Consider the following 19,885-nt stretch of genomic DNA (forward strand, 5'->3'; position numbering starts at 1 on the left):
ACAAGTATCGGGTCTTGTTATTATTAATGATGTTGGTTTTAGTTTGTGTGATCATCTAAAATTTCGTTTAATTTCAATTTGTGATTTGATGAAGAGTTAATATTCTTTTCAAATTGTGAATCAATTTGAAAAAAATGAGAGCAAGAGCTTGAGAGAGGAGTAAAGCAAAAAATATTTATGTTTTACTTTACAATAATGTTAATTTTAAAATAACTAATATTAATTAAAAAATAAAAGTAATGAGATAAATTGAAAGAGTCATATACAGCACACCTACTTTAATCTATATATAGATATGGAAACGTACTAAGTTGTCCTTCAGCAGTCTGATTTCATATAAAGCCCATTAGAGGTAAATTGACATTTGGGCCGGGGGCCGGACCTTGTTCAAGCTTGTGAAAGCAATGGTCCACTGTCGTTTTGCAAAAACAAATTAAATATCAAAGCGACTGGATATTATATCGAACGCGTGGACGCAAACCAAGAGACACTTGCGTATATGGTTTGGGTTTAACCAACAACTTAGCTCTGAAAATCAAAGTTAGAGCCCCTGCAGATCCTCCTGGCACATTGTAGTACTTTGTAACACATCTCCACACTCTTGAGGATTCAAGTGCAACAGATAAGAAGTAAAAAGAAAGGATCAAAGAGAGGGAGAGACAGAAGAAAAGACAGAGAAATTAGAAACCAAAGCCATGGCTTCTTCAATTAGCAACCCGTTGCTCACTTCAAACTTCTTTGGTTCCCAAATCCTTATCTCTCCTCCAACTCCCAAAACAAGAAGGTTATCAGTTAGCTTCCCATTTCCTTCAAGAACCAAAAGAACTACACAAGCCACTGCAATTCTTAGGAAGGAACTCGAACCCAACAATGCATCCTCAGAAGCCGCCTCAAAGAGAAGGACAGTTACAACTGAAGCCACTATGGCTGCTTTGCTCTTGTCTTCAATAGCCCCACAAGCCTTAGCGGTCGACAACACGCCGCCGCCACCGCCGCCGCCGTTAGTCCAAGCTCAGCCCTCCAAACCAAACCCTTCCAATTCTTCACCTTTTGGTCAAAATCTGTTATTGACGGCGCCTAAGCCACAGTCTCAATCCTCTGATCTTCCCGAGGGCAGCCAATGGCGTTACAGCGAGTTCTTAAACGCCGTTAAAAAAGGCAAAGTTGAAAGGGTTAGGTTCAGCAAAGACGGTTCTGCACTTCAGTTAACGGCAGTGGACGGCCGTCGCGCCACTGTTATTGTCCCTAATGATCCGGACCTTATCGACATTTTGGCCATGAACGGGGTTGATATATCAGTTTCCGAGGGCGATTCTGGTAACGGGCTTTTTAGCTTTGTTGGGAATTTACTTTTCCCGTTTCTAGCTTTCGCCGGATTGTTTTTCTTGTTCCGTCGGGCACAAGGTGGGCCCGGCGGACCCGGTGGCCTTGGTGGGCCCATGGATTTTGGACGATCTAAATCGAAGTTTCAGGAAGTTCCTGAAACTGGAGTCACATTTGCTGATGTGGCTGGTGCTGATCAAGCAAAATTGGAATTACAAGAGGTAGTTGATTTTCTAAAAAACCCCGATAAGTACACAGCTTTGGGCGCTAAGATTCCAAAAGGGTGTTTATTAGTTGGGCCACCAGGAACTGGGAAAACTTTATTGGCTAGGGCAGTTGCTGGAGAAGCCGGCGTGCCATTTTTCTCATGTGCTGCCTCAGAGTTTGTTGAGTTGTTTGTTGGTGTTGGCGCATCCAGAGTGAGGGATTTGTTTGAGAAGGCCAAATCGAAGGCACCGTGTATTGTGTTTATTGATGAAATTGATGCTGTGGGGAGACAGAGAGGAGCAGGGCTTGGAGGAGGAAACGATGAAAGAGAGCAGACTATTAATCAGCTTTTGACTGAAATGGATGGCTTTTCTGGTAATTCTGGTGTTATTGTATTGGCTGCTACTAATAGGCCGGATGTTCTTGATTCTGCTTTGTTGAGGCCTGGGAGATTTGACAGGCAGGTTACAGTGGATAGGCCTGATGTTGCTGGTAGGGTTAAAATTCTTCAGGTTAGTTCTCTACAAAGTTTGCTGGCCTTCGATTCCATGTTGTAACTTCATTATTTTTTTTTATTTGCTTGTGTAAGCTATTAATTTATAATGCTTCGGTCTATTAAAGAGTAGAAACTACAGATAGGGGATGGATGTTGTTACATTGCATATATATATGATTGCTTGCACTGTTTTGATAGGTTTGTGGTGTGCTGATTGAAATGCAATATGCATTCATATTTATTGTAGATTGGTTTTCTGTTTTCACTCAATATTTTTGAAACAAAGTTTGCCCTTGTAGTGACACTATGCTTTATTGGGTATTATGCTTTGGTCTTCTAATTCAATTAACTTACTTGCTGCATGTATTCTTTTGGTGGGGATTATATTCAGATCATATAGCTGTAAATAGCTTGCTGGTTTAATTCCAGTTTTGAACAATGTATAAAATTTCTCAAGTTATGACAATATCCTTTATTACAGGTGCACTCCAGAGGAAAGGCACTTGCTAAGGATGTGGACTTTGAAAAAATTTCTAGAAGAACACCAGGTTTTACTGGAGCTGATCTGCAGAACCTGATGAATGAAGCAGCCATTCTTGCAGCCAGGCGTGACCTCAAGGAGATAAGCAAAGATGAGATATCCGATGCTCTAGAGAGGATCATTGCTGGACCAGAGAAGAAAAATGCAGTTGTCTCTGATGAGAAGAAGAAATTAGTAGCCTACCACGGTAATAATAATAATAATAATTATTATTATTATTTTGGTTGTCTAATGCTTTTGTGAGTTGCTTTCAAGTGTTTAACATGTTTGCACGCTTTAAATTGCAGAGGCTGGCCATGCTTTAGTTGGGGCTCTCATGCCTGAATATGATCCTGTAGCCAAGATTTCCATCATTCCTCGTGGCCAAGCTGGTGGGCTTACCTTTTTCGCTCCAAGTGAAGAGAGGCTTGAGTCTGGACTTTACAGCAGGAGCTACCTGGAGAATCAGATGGCTGTCGCACTTGGTGGAAGGTTAGTTAATTTATCTTTTCTTGATGCCTGGGAAAGCTTGTAAGATGACATGTGAGAATTTTTCTGTTCCTTAAGTTGCTCTCAAAAACTATGCATGTGCGCTTTAAACTGGCTAATCAGCACTAATTAAACTGGCTGGATTTTGATGGAGCTCAGGATATGTATGGATTCAAAGAGCAAGTGTTTAGTTCATCTCTTGTTTACCTTATTCTTATTTGAAAAACTCCTTGTTGCTTACGTAGGGTTGCAGAAGAAGTCATTTTTGGCGAGGAAAATGTGACAACAGGAGCATCAAATGACTTCATGCAAGTTTCACGGGTAGCACGGCAGATGGTTGAAAGATTTGGGTTTAGCAAGAAAATTGGACAAGTTGCCATTGGAGGACCTGGTGGAAATCCATTCTTGGGTCAACAAGTAAGATAGTGATTGATGATTGAATTCTAATTGTTGTTTGATCTATCCACTACTTTTATTTCCACTGCATGAGAAAAATAGTCTTGATTGTGGATTTGTATATTTCAATTGCAGATGTCTTCTCAGAAAGACTACTCCATGGCAACTGCCGATGTGGTGGATGCAGAGGTCAGAGAATTGGTTGAAACAGCATATACAAGGGCCAAGCAGATCATCACAACCCACATTGACATCCTTCACAAGCTTGCTCAACTCCTCATAGAGAAAGAAACCGTTGATGGAGAAGAATTTATGAGCCTTTTCATTGATGGAAAAGCTGAGCTATTTGTTGCCTGATTGTACATGAAAGAATCAGAATTCAGATTCGTGTTGTATATGCCCATGTAAAATCAAGTAATTAAATTATCATTTTAGAAATATGGGGAGGTTTTTAGGAGGATTTGTGTTACAGCTTTATCTACTTGGCTACGCCTAATGAGGAAGCCAAGCCAAGCCAAGATCAGCCTTTTTAATCAAAACCACCAAGATTTGTATCTGCATTCCTGTAAATGAAACTTCAAACTTAATAGTTCCTCACACTCGTGATTGTTTTAGATCATACGTTAGGAAGATCGATTACTAGCACATTCTTTCTGATTTTGACGTTTCAAATGTGCAAGTCCTTTTATTTTCTTTCCACTATTTCAAGGTTGCAACCGTTTGGTTGCTTTTGTTTCGAGTCGCAAAGACGATGAATAGCCGAAATTTTGACCATGGCATGCATAGCTCATGGCTCTTATTTAGCCAGCGACAGAGGAACTAGTATCCAAGATTAAACATCGAATATAAAAGGCACCACTACACTCCTTAATTTCATCACCGTGGCCTGCTAGTATTAGCATCCCACTCAAGAAATATATATGACAATTTATTTCGTGCTTCATGAGTTTAGAGAAAGGTAAAGCTTGAGGCAGCCAGATTTCTCCACTACGTAATCAATCTGTGTAACTTTTACGTTCCAAACTGACAGTGTACATATTGACTGATTAATCATTTGAACGAAATTATTAAAAAGAAAAAAATAGCACAACAGACAAGTACAGAACAAGTCTGTCCTCCCTCTATGGTACATTTTGGAAGAAAACCATATTCCTAATTTCAAATTACATAAAGCCCAAATGCTTTCTTACAACCACCACAACAATTGATTGAACACAGGCTACAAAAGAATATTACAGCTTCTCAAGAACCTCTCCCACTCCGTTGCCTTTTTTCTTCTAATGAGGCAGCCTCCTTTAACATATCAGCTGCATCCTTGTGCATGTCCAACTTCGCAAGGGCAACAGCCTGCATGTAAAATGCTGTGGACCAGTCGGGATAAACACATTGTGCTTGCATTGCATCTCTAAGTGCAGCATCTGGCTGGTCACACATTAAATGACAAAGACTTCTCCGTGCATAGACAGTTGGTGAAACCATGGTTCCCACGTCTATAAACTGCACAGACAACATTCAAAGAGTAAGAATTAAACAATGACCAGCACACATCGATACAGCATCTGTTGTTTATTTCGACCATGTCTCTCTAGAATTTTTTCTTTTTTCCAAAAAAGAATCTTTGATCAATCTTTTTAGATTTTGCACTGGGAGTAAGCCGGTATGCTAGGGTAAAATTTCACAGAAATCAAAAATACACCCAGTCTGCCTACCATATTAACATTCCAATGTTCATTTTTTTAGGCGAAGAATCAGATCTAAGGCCTATGCCCACCCAAAACCTTTACAAATATGTGTAACACAACTCCCAAGAACTTAACATGAGTATAATCCGTTACTTGTATGAAGAAAATTAATAATAAAACCATAAAAGTCAGCATAGGCATTAGCAGCTAAAAGCCTGGTCTGGCACTTCGAATAAGAATGCCAGTCCTTATCCCCTAAGAAACAAATAAGAATGCCAGTTCAAGGGGATAAGAATTCTTATCCCCTAAGAAGCAAATACATACCTGAGAATAGCAATCTACGGCAGTTTTAAATTCTTTCTCTCGGAATGCCACATCCCCACGCTTTCTAGCCTCCAACATATCTCTCATTTGTTGGGTCCACTCTTGAAAAGACAACTATACCAATCATATAATAATATTATAATTTAGCACATTATTCTAAATAGACAAATGCACATCTGCACTAGGACATTTCAGTTACCTCATTGGTTCCTTCATCATCTTTGTAGTGTGTCATCACCAAGATCTGGTGGATGGCTGTGAGGTCCATCCGTGAACAAGCATCACCCATTGGAGAAAGAGGGTGCTGTGGAGTAGGAGGTGCTTCCTCATGCCTTGGAATTCCCAGCATCACATAAGAAGGAACCTGCAAGCAAAAACTTGTGAATATCACAATCTGATGAAATGCAGAAAGCTGTCTTCTATTAATATACCACTTACACCCACTTAACTGCATGCTCTAAAACCAATTATAAGTGAATGCAAAGAGCATTCCATCCAATTTCTCAGAAGAGCCAGAACCATAAAGAGAGAATGACAAACTTGTGAATTTCTGGCAAAAATAAGGAGGATTTTCATGTGAATACCCTCCAGCTGATGGAGACCCAACATCAGCTTTATGGGCAAACAGTTGGAAAGAAGCCAATACAAACTTGCCATGATAACTTTTTAATGTCCTACTGGTAGAAAGAACTCCAGCAGAAAACTAGAGGTCTACAGAATATAAAAAGTTGTGTATACAAATTACTGCATCCCTCAAGGCAAGATAAATCAAAGATGTGGCAACCAATTACAACAAGCAGTTGACTACTATGACAAGAAATAACTTAATGGATCAATAATACTCATAATTAAATGGTATCTGTATCTGATCCCTATTGGATATCTATTCGACTTTATAATATTTTAATCAAAGATGATGAAGGCTGCAAATGAAAGGTAAGAAAATGATCGATCCACATATTAGACGAGAATAAATAAATAAGACAGACAGACATCTTACATCAGGTCTATTTTGTAGGGGAGCAAGTGTAGAAACAAGATCTTTTGTATTTGGCCGCTCCCTAGGCTCATATTGCAAACACCGTGAAGCAAGATCAAAGACAACTGTTGCCTCTTCAGATGAAAAGTTTCCCTCCAAATGTGAATCCATTAAATGAAGAATATTCTTTCCCCGAATCATATCAAGTGCCTGCATATAAAAAAGATTTTTTTTTAAAAAAAATAAAAAGGAAAACAGCTACATAAATCTGCAGAAATCATCTTTCCCACATTAACCAAAACCATCAGCAATTATGCATGTGAGGTCATTCGTAATGAAGAAATCAACGGAGTAATGTAATAACGTCAGGAATGAGAGGTTAAACATGCTGCAAATCAACTTAAACTCCATTACTTCTCATCACAATCTCTGTCTAAATACTTATGATAGACAATCAATTTATTCAATGCACCACTTGCTACAGCATCAAAGACCAAGTCCAACGGGATCAACCCCAAAGTTAAATTTGATTGGTACAGTATTCCAAACCACCATGTCCTACATCATATGAACAGAAATTCAAGGTAATAGATTACCCAAAAGCACCCAAGTAGTAATATTCATGGAGGATGTACCTAAAAACAAAACCACAAGTCAAAAGTACTTTAAGAGACAGCAGCACCAAATCAACCATACAACAACCAGCAAACAGCCATAGGACATTTGGATTTTGAAAAATAACTATACAGCTGGCTAACTAGTCAGAAATCAAATAAGTATTAAAAGAACATTGTACAACAAAAAATGACATTAAAACCCATTGACAGATTCTGTTTTTCAAAGCTTAGTAAGGAAAAACGGAATAAACAGGTGAAATAAGGTACTTACATGACTAGGGGGAATATGCTTTCCACTGAGAAGATCCAAAAGGACAGTCCCGAAGCTGAAAATAACACTTTCTGGAGTGACCCTTCCTACATCACAGATACATATAAATTGGATATAAAACAAAGTAATCTTCAACTTATATAGAAGATCGAAAAGTCAAACACGTCCATAGGGTATGTAAATGAAAGTAGTTACCATTTCTTAGGTACTCTGGAGGAGTATAGGCAAGATTTGTGCTGTAACTTTTTCCATCCCTACTATTTTTCATCAAGCCAAAACATGAAAGCCGAGGATCACCATTCTGCCAAAACCATACACAAAATTACCTAATTTGCTCATGCAAAATCCACAATATCCACAGAAAATAGAATGTTAGCACAATAAAAACGATTTAGCAACCCAAGCTGAAGAAATATCCCATCTCAAGAAAGAAATTTGTTATGTCACCTCATCAAAGAGAACCCTATAAGCATTCAAATCATGGTATAATGGACGTCCTTCACTACTGCAATAATCTAAAGCTTCAGCAATATACAGAGCAACTCTTAGACGCATAGCCCACTCAATGGTTTGATTCTCCCCTGTCAAGGAAAACAATGAGATATGAATCAATAGTTATGGCTATGAAATGCTATTCCAAATTTAAGAACAATAAACTTAACGGAAAACTACTAACACACAGTGATCATAACAATAAGGAAAGCTGATATATCTATATGAAAAATAATAAAGAAAACAAGTAAGCTACTGCCAATCAGAAGCAGAAACATTCACCAGTTTGTTAATGTATTTTATGCGGAACATTTCAAGACAGGCTAATGCCAATTTTCGATAATGTTGAAGTGCCTTCACAACCAATGCCAAACTCGAAAAAATTGACAAACGTCAAGACAGCATTATCCAGTATCACAAGTGATGCAACTTCTGCCTAAATGCAAAAGTTGACTAGTTGCAAAGCAATAACTTAGATATGTTTCTACTTAATTTGCTACTGCTTGGCAAACACCCAACAGCTAATGTTTCCCAACCACTCAGAATATCAACCAATAACATTTGACCCCAAAGAAAAAAGTATTTAAAACCACTGCAGCAGCTGAAGAAATCCACGGCACCTCAATCCCAAACATTATCTAAATTATACATGAAAATTTATTTGTTTAAGCAACTTCCAATTAACAGATAAAACTTACCCCAAAAAAAAATAAAAAAATAATTGCATTAAAATTAAGAGGCCAATCAAATATTAAAAACCACCGTACAGTGAAATAAATGTTTAGCAAGAGTATCATTTGGCATGTACTCAGCCACCAGCAATCTCTCATCACCATCACAACAATAGCCAATCAAATTCGCCAGCCTCTTATGCCTCAGCTTCCCAACACCCCAAGCCTCATCCTAAATTTAAAAAATTAAAAATTAAAACAAAAATCCGAAACCCTAGAAATAAAATAAATTCAATAGAAAAACCGTAATAAATGAAGATAAACGCATACAGCAAACTGTTTGGGATCGGGCCAGGCATGTTTGGTGAATTTTTTAACGGCGATCCAACGGCGGTTATCATTTCCGTCTTGAAGGCGGCCTTTATAGACGACATTGGGAGCCTTTTCGCCGCTCTCGGATACGATAAAATCAGAACTGAAGTTATTCGTAGCGGCTCTGAGGTCGGCTAAGGAGAACTCGGCGAAAGCCGGCGCGCCATCTGAGCCGGCAGCGAGTCCGCCTGAGCCCTCAGTACCATTAGACGGCTGAGTCGGATGATTGCGGTGATTCTGTTGGTGGTGGTGGCGATTTTTGGTATCAACCGAGAGGTGTCCTTTTAAGAAGGTTGATTCGCAACAGCCCATAACTCGGCCGAGTTGACTCAGAAGAAATGAACCAACCAAACCCCCCAGCTCAGCAGCTGAAGCTAATAATATTAGCTGTTTGGTTTTGTTTTCGTCTTTTTAATTTTTTATTTTCTCTTATCGAGAGAGAGTTTTTGTTTGTGTCCAAGTGAAAGCGCTCGTGTGGGTGAGTGTAAAAGAGAGAGAGAGAGAGAGATTTAATCAGTGGAGATATGCACTAGTTTTCTTTTTCTTTTCATTTTTTTTTTTTGGTTTTTGGTTTCTCTCTCTCTCTCTCTCTCTCTCTCTTTCTTTTCTTTCTTTCTTTCTCCCCTTTCTGCACTGACAAAAACCTCTGTCTCTCTCTGTTTCCTTCTACAGTTGAATTGTCCTTTTTATGCTGAGGGGTACTTTTGTCTCAACATTTCTTCTTTAACTTCTCGCGATATTTTAGTCGCGCTCTTTTACCCGCCATCCTCCTTTTTGGTTGTAAGTTGTAACAAAAATTACGTATTATTATATGTAAAGGACTTACATTATTAACTAATCACACTAATGGTGTGTTTACTTCTTAAAATAAGAAATGAAAATGAAAGAATGAGAATTAAAATTATATTTACTTGATAAAATTAAATTTAGAAATGTGAATAAATTATGTGGATCCCACATAATTTGAGAATAAAGAATGGGAATCTCATTCCCATAGGGGTTGAGAATGAAAATATAGGAATGAGAATGAAATATAAATTTATTTTTATATCCTTCTAATTTTTTTATATTTCTTAAATTACCCTTATTCAAATCACAAATAATTTTATTATTTTAAATGTCATTAATAATAATTATTATTATTAAATTTTATTAACTTTATTATTTAGTTATTATTAATTATTTTTATTTTTATTTTTATTAATATTATCATTATTAACAATAAAAATAATGATAAAATAATAATTAATAAAAATAATTAATTTATCATTATTAATAATATTATCATTATTATTATTGTTGTTGTTGTTGTTATTATTATTATTATATTATTAATAAAAATAAAAATAACAATAATTAATAATAACTAAAATAAAAAGGTTAATAAAATTTAATAATAATAATAATGTAATTTTCATTATCTACATACATGTATAAATATTATTATAAAAATGATATTAATTAAAATAATAATAATAAATGTTAATAATGATAATATTAATAAAAATAATATTAATAGTAATTAATAATAACTAAAATAATAAAGTTAATAAAATATAATACTAATAATAATAATAAATGTTAATAATGATAATATTAATAAAAATAATAATAACAATAATTAATAGTAACTAAAATAATAAAGTTAATAAAATTTATTAATAATAATAATAAATGTTAATAATGATAGTATTAATAAAAATAATATTAACAGTAATTAATAATAACTAAAATAATAAAGTTAATAAAATATAATACTAATAATAATAATAAATGTTAATAATGATAATATTAATAAAAACAATAATAACAATAATTAATAATAAATAAAATAATAAAGTTAATAAAATTTAATAATAATATATGTTAATAATGATAATATTAATAACAATAATTAATAATAACTAAAATAATAAATTTAGTAATATTATTATTATTAAATTTTATTAACTTTATTATTTTAGTTATTATTAATTATTGTTAATATTATTTTTAATAATAATAACAACAACAATAATGATAATATTGTTAATAATGATAAATTAATTATTTTTATTAATTATTAATAATATAGGTATTTTGGTAAATTGATTCTCATTTTCATTCTTCATTTCCATTTATTTTGCCAAGTAAACACATTAATGGCATTCCAGCACATTCTCATTCCCATTTATTTTTGCCAAGTAAACATTGAAATCTCATTCACATTCTTCATTCTCATTCCAGCCCATTTCTCATTCTCATTCCAGCTCATTCTCATTCCCAGCCCGTTCCCATTCCACCTCATTCCCATTCGCATGAAGTAAACGCACCATAAATGTTAATCATAATTGAATCAATTGTTTTCCCACAAATCTTATTAAGTAGATTTGTTAACTACTGTAATTATCTTTTTAATTAGTTAGGAATGCGTAGGGGCCAAATTTATAACCGAATTTATGTTTTCAAATAGTCTTTGCTCCCAAAAAAAATATGTTTTCATATGTAGTTATGTTTATTTTTTTTATGAATATAAGATAAAGAAGTGAAAGTTAAATTATTAAATAAAAATTTTAACTAATTAATCAATAATTATGTTATAATATAAACGCTATGTTAATTAGTTACACAAATTTTTGTTATAAATTATTGGATGTAGTATGAAAATATTGGTTAAGTGTGAAAGAAAAGAATAAAAATCAATACATTCAATGAAACTAACTCTATCTTTATCTTGAATTAATTTATTAATAAATAAAAAACACACTACATCTATTGAAAAGGAGCCGTGCTGCGTTACAATTAACGTAACGTACGTACGCCTATACAGCAATAATTGTGAGTTCTATCATAAATACTGTTGTTATATATAAATGTACGTTACGATAATCATAACCTAGGGGCTCGTTGAAAAGGACGATGATGGTATCCCTAGAAACAATATCAACGTCTAATTTATTTCACAACTGAACTTAAGTTGACTTCTCTTCATTAACTAATGCATACTAAACCGTGAAAGTGAAGGGATAGTGGCCTTGAAACAAGCGTTCCTTTCACGGACAAATACGGCGCGTGTGGAGCACGAATTGATCGGGATAAATTTGCCTTGTCTTGTGAATCAAATAATCGCGTTTTCTGAAATATGTCTCTTATTTTTATTTTACCTCTTTCACACGTGCGCATTTACTTATCATCTGAGCCCTAATTATACGACTCGATTCAATCTCCTCGATATTAATCTTTAAACCGATTGACATCATCAATAAATACAACCTACGTAGATTGCTTGCGCAAGCAAGATGTGTTATTATATGTCTCCTGCAGCTGTAATAACTTATCACATACGCAAAGTTTTAGACCATGCTGGATCTCTTAATTCAGATAAAGATAAATTTACCTAATTTTGAATGATAATTTTTTATTTATTTTTATTTACCGTTAAACATATTATTTAATGTGTCCTCTATTTACCCTATTTTTTAAATAAAAGTAAAGATAAATTAAGAATTTTACATTTTTAAGAATAAATTGAAAATTATTATTTTATCGGGTGAATATATTAAAGTTTTTGCTTCTCCAAATTAAGAAATCTATCATGTGGGATGTGTGTCATGCTATATTGCTACTGATGCAAAATTAAGTCCCGTTTATGATTGCTTTTGGTAAGTTTAAAAGTAATTTTAAAAAGCTAAAAGTTAATTTTGGTATTTGGTGAATCTTTTTAGAAATCACTTTTAACAAAATCATCCTATCCTATAATAAATTTTTAAAAGTAATGAAGAAGTAGCTTTTCAAAATCTAATTTTGAGAACCAGTTTTATACTTAATACAATTCCATATATATCCTCGTATATATTATGAAAATTTAAAATTATCCTTATTAATTAGAAAATAAAATCGTTAAGATTATTATTATTACCAATTATATTGAGATAACAAAACAAAAATATGAAATTAATAATACAAAATATTATTTTTAGTCATCAATTATTATATATACACAATTAAAATAATTTTATATACATGTATATTAATGCGTAAATAAATTTTATTACATTATGTCCAATTTAGTCATTCATATTCTTACAGCAGTTTAATAATAAAATTTATCAAACACTAAAACTGACAATACTTTTAAAAATAAATTTTACTAAACGTTTAACTGATTATCTTCATACCTAATTATTTCTACAGCACAGCTACCCGTAATTATTTTAAAAGTTACAACATTACCAAATTGACCCTTAAAACTTTCATTAAAAACATAATTTATATCTAACAAAAATTAGTTACCTCTATAATCCAATTTGAAATTTTATGTTTTCAATAGCAAACAAAGTAATCATTGATTTAACGAATTGATGGTCATTAGTTATGTTAATTAGCTAGGGTGAGTTGTTTGTGAACATAATTGTTTGCAAACATAAAAGGGACCAAATCTAATACTTCCTTGTGTGTTTATTTATGAGATTAAGGATGGGAATGAAAATCATTGATAGTATTTACTTGCTAAATATGAGAATGAAATTAGAGTAATCTTCATAAAATTGAGAATGAAGCATTATGGTTGAGAATGAGAATAGAGGAATAAGAATGAATGGTGAATTAACATTTGTACCTTGGTAAAAATTAAAAGTTAATTTTTACCCTTTTAAATATATATATATATATATAATAATAATAATAATAATAATAACATCAACAACAACAATTACAATAATATTAATAATAAATATTTTAATAATACTAATTGTTATTATTATTATTATTGAACACCCATATTTCCATATGGAGATCAATTGCCGATTGGTCACTTTTTCAAAGTACTTTTGTGTCAAACCATAAAGACACCTTCCCTCATATGATATAAATCATGCACAACTCAGGTTAATATGCCAATTTATTCCATGCCACGTTACATGCTCTCAAAATGTGCTTTTAGTATGCTAAGGGCTTATTTATTAAATGCATGAAGTCGAAAGTTTTATTAATTTTTTAATTTTTTAATTTTTTAATAACTTATATTTAATTTTTAAATATTTACATTCTAATAAAAAATAAATTTTTGTAATTTTATTTAAATAAAAAAGCTCTGAATGAAAATAAGTATTATGCTAAAAAAAACTCTATAAATATAATTATTTCCTTTATAAGAATATAAATATCAAATAATTATTTTAAAGATTTTTTAATTTATAAAATAAACAAAATATCACTTACATTCAGATATTAAAAATAATTAAATATATTATTAAAATATTTGTATCAAACCTATTCGAACTTCAGAAAAAAATTCAAAATCATTCATATTTCACAACAAAAGACAATCCTACTCGACTGATAGGATAATTTTACTAATGATACTCTTGATGTAATAGTCTGCTCGAATTCATGAACAACAGCAAACTGAGCTCACTTGAGCAACACAATGAGATCACAATCATTGCAACTTAACTGTCCAGCTGATTTAAAACTAAAACAAATTCCAAAAGAAATTAGAAAATTGAGGGCAGAAGAGGGAAGAATGCCTTTCTTTTAAAATTAAGAACCTACAGGGTTCATTCAAGTAAACTTTCCTTCTTCAATTCGTAAATGAAGCTCATCATAAGCTTGTTCGGAGTTGGCAGCGAATCTCTCAATAGCCATGAAGGACTGTTTTAGACCAGAGTGCAGACTACCTGTACTGGTAATTTTATTCCACTCCCTAGCCAACGAAGTCATCTTTTTCTCTCGTTCTTGCATTGCCTTTTGCATCTTTTTCTCCTCCCTCTCCAAGATTTTTAATTTCCTATCCACATCCCTCCTGCCCATTGCCATTTGCTGCAGCTCCACATGATGTTGTTCCAGGAGTTGATTTATGCTAGAGCAAAAACTTTGCAGTGCTTCAGCCACTTCCTTTTCCGGTAGCATACCCATGGCTTGCAACCAATGATGAGAAATTACAAACACAGCGGGTGCTCCAATCCTACCCGGAGAGAAGGTCGCTCTGCCATCAGGCGGTTCTTCTGGTTCATGTGCAAGACATTTCAGTAGCCAGCCATTCAAGGCCTTGACATAGCCTTTCTGGGCTTCATTCCAATCGGAGAAGTTCAGGTACCAATTTTGTAGCTCAAACTTTAGTTTTATAGCAGCTTCAAGATGATGATTCTCAAGCTTTGCATTAGATGCAATAGCATCCAAACTTTTGGCTTCCATAATGATATGGGACTGACGCCTATGACATTCTAGCATAGCTTTCCACATAATGAGTAACCTGCCAACATCGCAAATAGATTACACTTGAAACAAGTATAACCAGCATCAGAAGCTAGAAAACTTCATTCCTAAGGTTTTTACAGACTAGGAAACCTAATATGGAAAAAGGGGAAACTGGCCATACAGGATAGAAACAGAACCACTGCTGATGGCAGTCCTAAGTGCAATATCTTTCAATCACAAATATAATAATAATAAGAAATGTACAACCACCAAGAAAATAAAAACATTTTTCCATCTCTCTTCATTGAATACAACAATTTTTCTATTTGCAAATGATGTCCTGGTATCTTCCTCTCTATAAGAGAACGTTGACATTTCCACTCATTTTCAATAAATATCTTACTGTCATTATGTTTTACTTGGACAATAACATTCATCAAAATTGACATGTCCATTATCAACTTCCAGTTAGATTCTCAGTGGTGCATGGGAAAGAAAAAATATATTTTCGTCTGAAAACAGAATTGTCACGCACCTGTGCACCAAATCATTTATCTGAGGCCACAACTCTTCATCCCTCAGCTTGTTCATAGAAATTGACATCTTGTCAATAACATGAAAGGCAATTTGAATTTTAGTAGATAAAGCCCTGAGCATTGTTCGAGCTGCTTCAAGAGTTTCGGCACCCTTATCATCCAAACTTTTCATCTGCTTGTACTTCCTTGCATAAAGTATACGTAGTTTTTCCTCAGCCTGCAAAACAAAGAATGCATCTTCATTTGCAACTAGCCAAAATATCTAATCGCCCCTGGAAAATTTGAAACTAAATGAGGCGAAGAGAGACTGCAAAAAGAGTTTGTGGTGTACTCATTACCAACGAGATGGAAAGAAAAAACTGCAAATTGCACTTTTTGTATCTAGTAGCTATGATCATTATTGATTCTCCATCTTATTGCAATTGCTTTGTCTTTTAGCAGCAAATTGAAGTTTTTCTAGTTCATTATCATGCTATTCTACAAAACTGCATCCAGTAACCCAGAAAACAAAGGAAGTCACTAAATGAGCTATTGTTGTTTAATTAGAGTGATGAGCAAATTTGCCACCATTGATTATTCCTAAGGATCCATCTTATGGTTAGATCACACTTTACATAACATATAGACAACAGCCTACACAATTAATTAATTCATAGCTAATGATCTACTTATGTTTGCTTCCCCCTGGGTAATCTCAAGGTATATCAACTTAAGAGGAAGTTTGGATGCACGGATATACCTTGATCCAGAGCAACGCAAATGTATAAATCCTAAGCAGATTAACATTCGTGAGAAAGTGAAAAGTCAAATCAAGTTTGGAGATAATTAGGCTTATATATAAAAGTGAATGACATGATTTTAAAACAGATGGGAACGGAAAATATCATAAACTCCAAATTTTTCAATAAAAGTAAGTGCGTCTTTATAATTTGAGTTAGTTATTTGTTTAATCTTATATTTAAAAAAAAATCTTAATATATTCTTATTATTAAACATGTTACATTCTTACCCTTATTTTTTCTTTACTTTTACAATACCCTAAAAAAGTATTATTGACATTAATTTATTTATTTATAAAAAAGTTAATTAGTAAATTAATGAATAATCATTTATTAGTAAATTAACCAATAAATATTGGTATGAAAGAAGTAGTATTTTTTGTATATTTGCAATAATATTACTAATAATTATTGATAAATAAATTAATATTAGCCAACTTAACATAATCTTATTAATAATCGCATTAAAAATTTAATTTACTAAATTAATCCTACACGAAAATAATAACATAAAAATTTACATCAACTGTTATTTTATTTTAAATGTGAATTTGATTAGTTAATTTTTTTTCATTAATACAACTAAAAATATTATTGTAAGAGTATTACTGTAAAAAAAATAGTAAAAATAGAAACATAATATATTTAACAGTAGAAATGTTTTGAAATATTTTTTAAAATATAAGGCTAATAAATTTTTAAGTTAAAATATAAAGAGTAAATAATTTATTTATCCTTTTTAATAGTAACTCAAATCTTCATCCAAATATATATACATTAAAGTTAATGCCATTATAAAAAAGATCACACCTAACTTTGCATTCGCCAAATGTTTCCTGTTCAGCTATTTTATCAATCAAGAGTCATAAAAAGTGAAAAAGAAAAGATACAACATAGACAAGAAACGTGGACCACAGTAAAAAGGCAAAGTCAGAGCGTACCTTGACTTCATCATACAGTTTCCTCTCCCACATACACAGTTTCCTCAGACTCGCCGTTAAATTCCTCGAATTCAGAACATCATCATCATCCAGCCTCTGATATCTGAGAGGTTTTGACGGAGCCACAGCTTTAAACATCTTGGAAGATACTGCAATGCAAGATAAAGCTGTAAACAATTTGACGTCTTCTTCTGTGTAATTCTCTGCAAACGCTAAGCTAATACGTACAGTATTGATTAAAGACCAAAAAACCAACAATCCAGAAGCATTTGCATATACACAATCAAGAAAAAAGAAAAGAAAAGAATCTAAAAATTCGAAGATAGTTACCTTGAGAAAGAGAATAGTACTTGTGATGATAACGAAATTTACCAGCATCAAACATCTTCAGAACATCGTTACCAGACTCCGACGCTTTCTCAAACAGAACTTGAACTTCTTTCAAAACCTCCGAGACGCCCGGTTGACCAATTGGAACCTTAGTCTCAATCCCCGTTGACCGCTTGTTCTCTGAAACCGGAACCTCCTTCTTACTCTTAGTGGGCCCAACCTTATCATTCTCTGCGGAAATTGAAATTGTGTCATGATTTTGTTTACTTTCGTTGACTCGTTTCGACTCACTTTCAGGAATGTAAGCCGGTTCATATTTCTCCAATGGCTCAAAGAAGTTCAAAAAATCCCAAGCGGAGCTGCTCGGAGTCGGCGGTGGCGGGGTCTTATTATGAGCCGGCCAATCACCGGCGTTAAATTCAGCATTGTACGTGGAGTAATTACCAAACCGGTAACTTGAACTTGAGGTATCTAGATTAAAATAATCCCGGTTAGAGGGTTGAAAATCTTTAATCCTCTCTTCCTCTTCAGAATCGGTATCGAATTGAATGTGCGAATCGGAGGTCAAACTCGAGGGAGAGCGATCAGGTGGAGAAGATATTGACTCTTTGGCTGCATGATCGCCGTTTGATGAAGAAGTAGCATCGTTATCGCGGTGATGATTGGAATTACTAGAACTAAAATGATCGAAAAACTGATGGAGAGTGGGGCCAAGAGTCTTGAGAGACTGCATGTAAGCCACGTGTGCATCGGCGAGGGCGTAGCTATGGCGAAGCGCTTCTTCGAGGAACCTGCAGCGGTCGCGGCAGAGAGCGACGGCCGGAAGGTTGTCCAGCTTTGACGTGGAGCATCCCATGGGGATGGGGATGGGGTAGCTCCAGCTCCGGTGAGGTTTTCTAAACGTCGCCGTTTACTTTGAATTTGAATTTGAAATTTGACGGTGCATTTAAGCTGCATAAGATGAGAGACAAGGGAATAAAGAGAGTGAGGGGGAGTGGGACTGGGACTCGGCTCTTTTCTTTTCTTGGTGAGACGGACTGGCTGAGAGCTACGCTACATATAAATGAAAACAAAAGGAAGCAGCAGCCAAAACATCGGCTTCGCATAATGTAACGTCTCTTTATTTACTTTTGCTGTTTTTGGTTATTTTAAACTATATATCATATTCTCTCTCTCTCTCTCTCTCTCTCTCTCTCTCTCTCTCTCTCTCTCTCTCTCTCTCTCTCTCTCTCTATATATATATATTTTTGCGTTTATGCCACTTTGATTCGAATTATTGCCGTTTTCCTTTCCCTTTTTTTTTTTTTTTGTTTTTTTGGGTGGGTAAAAATGAAAAGAAGAATGGTCCTTATTGGTTGTTTGGAAAACATAAAAAAAAAAAGAAAAAAGAATTACTAACTATTCAGACCTTACCTAAATTAATTCTACCATAAAGTAGTTGAGGTTTTTGTAAAAGAATCACATCCATTGATTATTATTCAAGGAGAGGTCACTACCCACTATATTGTGTATAGTCCTGAAACTGATTCTATATTTATTAAAAGAATTTATAGATTGGATTTTCATTTAATAATTGAAGAAAAAGATTTTGGCCTTTTTTAGCAAAACAAATAAACAAAGACGCAAAAAAAAAAAAAAAAACAGCTACAAGATACACACAGATTGCTGTTGCAGTTAATTTTAATTAAATAGATCTTTTTCTTTTTTCCCACAATTTGGTAGCTGATACCCATCTTTTATTTGATTATTTCTTTAGTGTATATATATAGAGGAAAGCCGGGAGATATTATTACATTAAATTAATAAATTGAACAATTGGCCAATAAATCTTTTCAAATGGATGATCATGCCGACGCATGCAACAATCGGCATTGCTGACGTGGTATAAAAGTTTTGTTACCCTACATGCAACAACCAACCCTAATGATTTCACGAGCCAAAGGGAAATCTTCCTATTCAAACTTCCAATAATACCGATCATAATTACGTTGGTTTTTGCTTCAAACTCCAAAATGATTGTTGAACCAAAAGTAGATTTAACCGCTTCTCAAATGCATAACGTCTCTCCATATCTCGAGGAATGCTATGAATTAATTAAGGGAATCGCGCACAATGCTTGGGAGAAATTAACTTTAACCCCAGCCCCAGGTACGGGGTATTTCTGCCCTAACGCGACGTGAAATGATTATAGAAGAGAAACCAAAAATTGGAAAGCGTTCGAATAAAAGTAACTAAAAGGAGCTAGCTTCAAGTGAAACCATGCAGAAATATAAAGATTCTTTT

At 33.8% G+C, this 19,885-nt stretch overlaps 3 protein-coding genes across 3 annotated transcripts; 1 reads left to right on the plus strand and 2 right to left on the minus strand.

Moving 5' to 3' along the window:
• Positions 1-475: 475 nt before the first annotated feature.
• On the plus strand, positions 476-3,869 carry LOC102607431 (ATP-dependent zinc metalloprotease FTSH 5, chloroplastic). The gene is made up of 5 exons (XM_006473695.4): positions 476-2,042; positions 2,508-2,754; positions 2,855-3,038; positions 3,281-3,452; positions 3,567-3,869. Exons 1-5 carry the CDS (start codon positions 696-698, stop codon positions 3,786-3,788), a joined length of 2,172 nt encoding a protein of 723 aa, XP_006473758.2. The 5' UTR covers positions 476-695; the 3' UTR covers positions 3,789-3,869.
• A 541-nt stretch (positions 3,870-4,410) lies between these two features.
• Positions 4,411-9,498, minus strand: LOC102607716 (serine/threonine-protein kinase BSK1). The gene is made up of 9 exons (XM_006473696.4): positions 8,798-9,498; positions 8,564-8,699; positions 7,752-7,885; positions 7,500-7,605; positions 7,305-7,390; positions 6,438-6,626; positions 5,637-5,801; positions 5,438-5,551; positions 4,411-4,928 (listed from the first exon to the last, which is right to left on the minus strand). The coding sequence occupies exons 1-9, from the start codon at positions 9,149-9,151 to the stop codon at positions 4,674-4,676; spliced, it is 1,539 nt and encodes a 512-aa protein (XP_006473759.1). The 5' UTR covers positions 9,152-9,498; the 3' UTR covers positions 4,411-4,673.
• A 4,629-nt stretch (positions 9,499-14,127) lies between these two features.
• Positions 14,128-18,705, minus strand: LOC102608017 (hypothetical protein). Its single transcript, XM_006473697.4, has 4 exons — positions 17,603-18,705; positions 17,273-17,421; positions 15,552-15,769; positions 14,128-15,071 (listed from the first exon to the last, which is right to left on the minus strand). The coding sequence occupies exons 1-4, from the start codon at positions 18,456-18,458 to the stop codon at positions 14,381-14,383; spliced, it is 1,914 nt and encodes a 637-aa protein (XP_006473760.1). The 5' UTR covers positions 18,459-18,705; the 3' UTR covers positions 14,128-14,380.
• Between the last annotated feature and the right edge of the window lie 1,180 nt (positions 18,706-19,885).

This window comes from Citrus sinensis, chromosome 5 (genome assembly GCF_022201045.2).
Source record: "Citrus sinensis cultivar Valencia sweet orange chromosome 5, DVS_A1.0, whole genome shotgun sequence".
Lineage (NCBI taxonomy): Eukaryota > Viridiplantae > Streptophyta > Magnoliopsida > Sapindales > Rutaceae > Citrus > Citrus sinensis.

Bases quoted from the DNA above. Each gene is read 5' to 3' on its own strand.
- LOC102607431 (XM_006473695.4), top strand. From the start codon at position 696: ATGGCTTCTTCAATTAGCAACCCGTTGCTCACTTCAAACTTCTTTGGT. The intron at 2,755-2,854 runs GTAATAATAATA...TTTAAATTGCAG, and splicing joins GAAATTAGTAGCCTACCACG to AGGCTGGCCATGCTTTAGTT. The intron at 3,453-3,566 runs GTAAGATAGTGA...TTTCAATTGCAG, and splicing joins ATCCATTCTTGGGTCAACAA to ATGTCTTCTCAGAAAGACTA.
- LOC102607716 (XM_006473696.4), bottom strand. From the start codon at position 9,151: ATGGGCTGTTGCGAATCAACCTTCTTAAAAGGACACCTCTCGGTTGAT. The intron at 7,606-7,751 runs GTGACATAACAA...TGGTTTTGGCAG, and splicing joins ATAGGGTTCTCTTTGATGAG to AATGGTGATCCTCGGCTTTC. The intron at 6,627-7,304 runs GTAAGTACCTTA...TTTTATATGCAG, and splicing joins AGCATATTCCCCCTAGTCAT to GCACTTGATATGATTCGGGG.
- LOC102608017 (XM_006473697.4), bottom strand. From the start codon at position 18,458: ATGGGATGCTCCACGTCAAAGCTGGACAACCTTCCGGCCGTCGCTCTC. The intron at 17,422-17,602 runs GTAACTATCTTC...CTTGCATTGCAG, and splicing joins GTACTATTCTCTTTCTCAAG to TATCTTCCAAGATGTTTAAA. The intron at 15,072-15,551 runs GTGCGTGACAAT...CGATGTTGGCAG, and splicing joins ATAAATGATTTGGTGCACAG to GTTACTCATTATGTGGAAAG.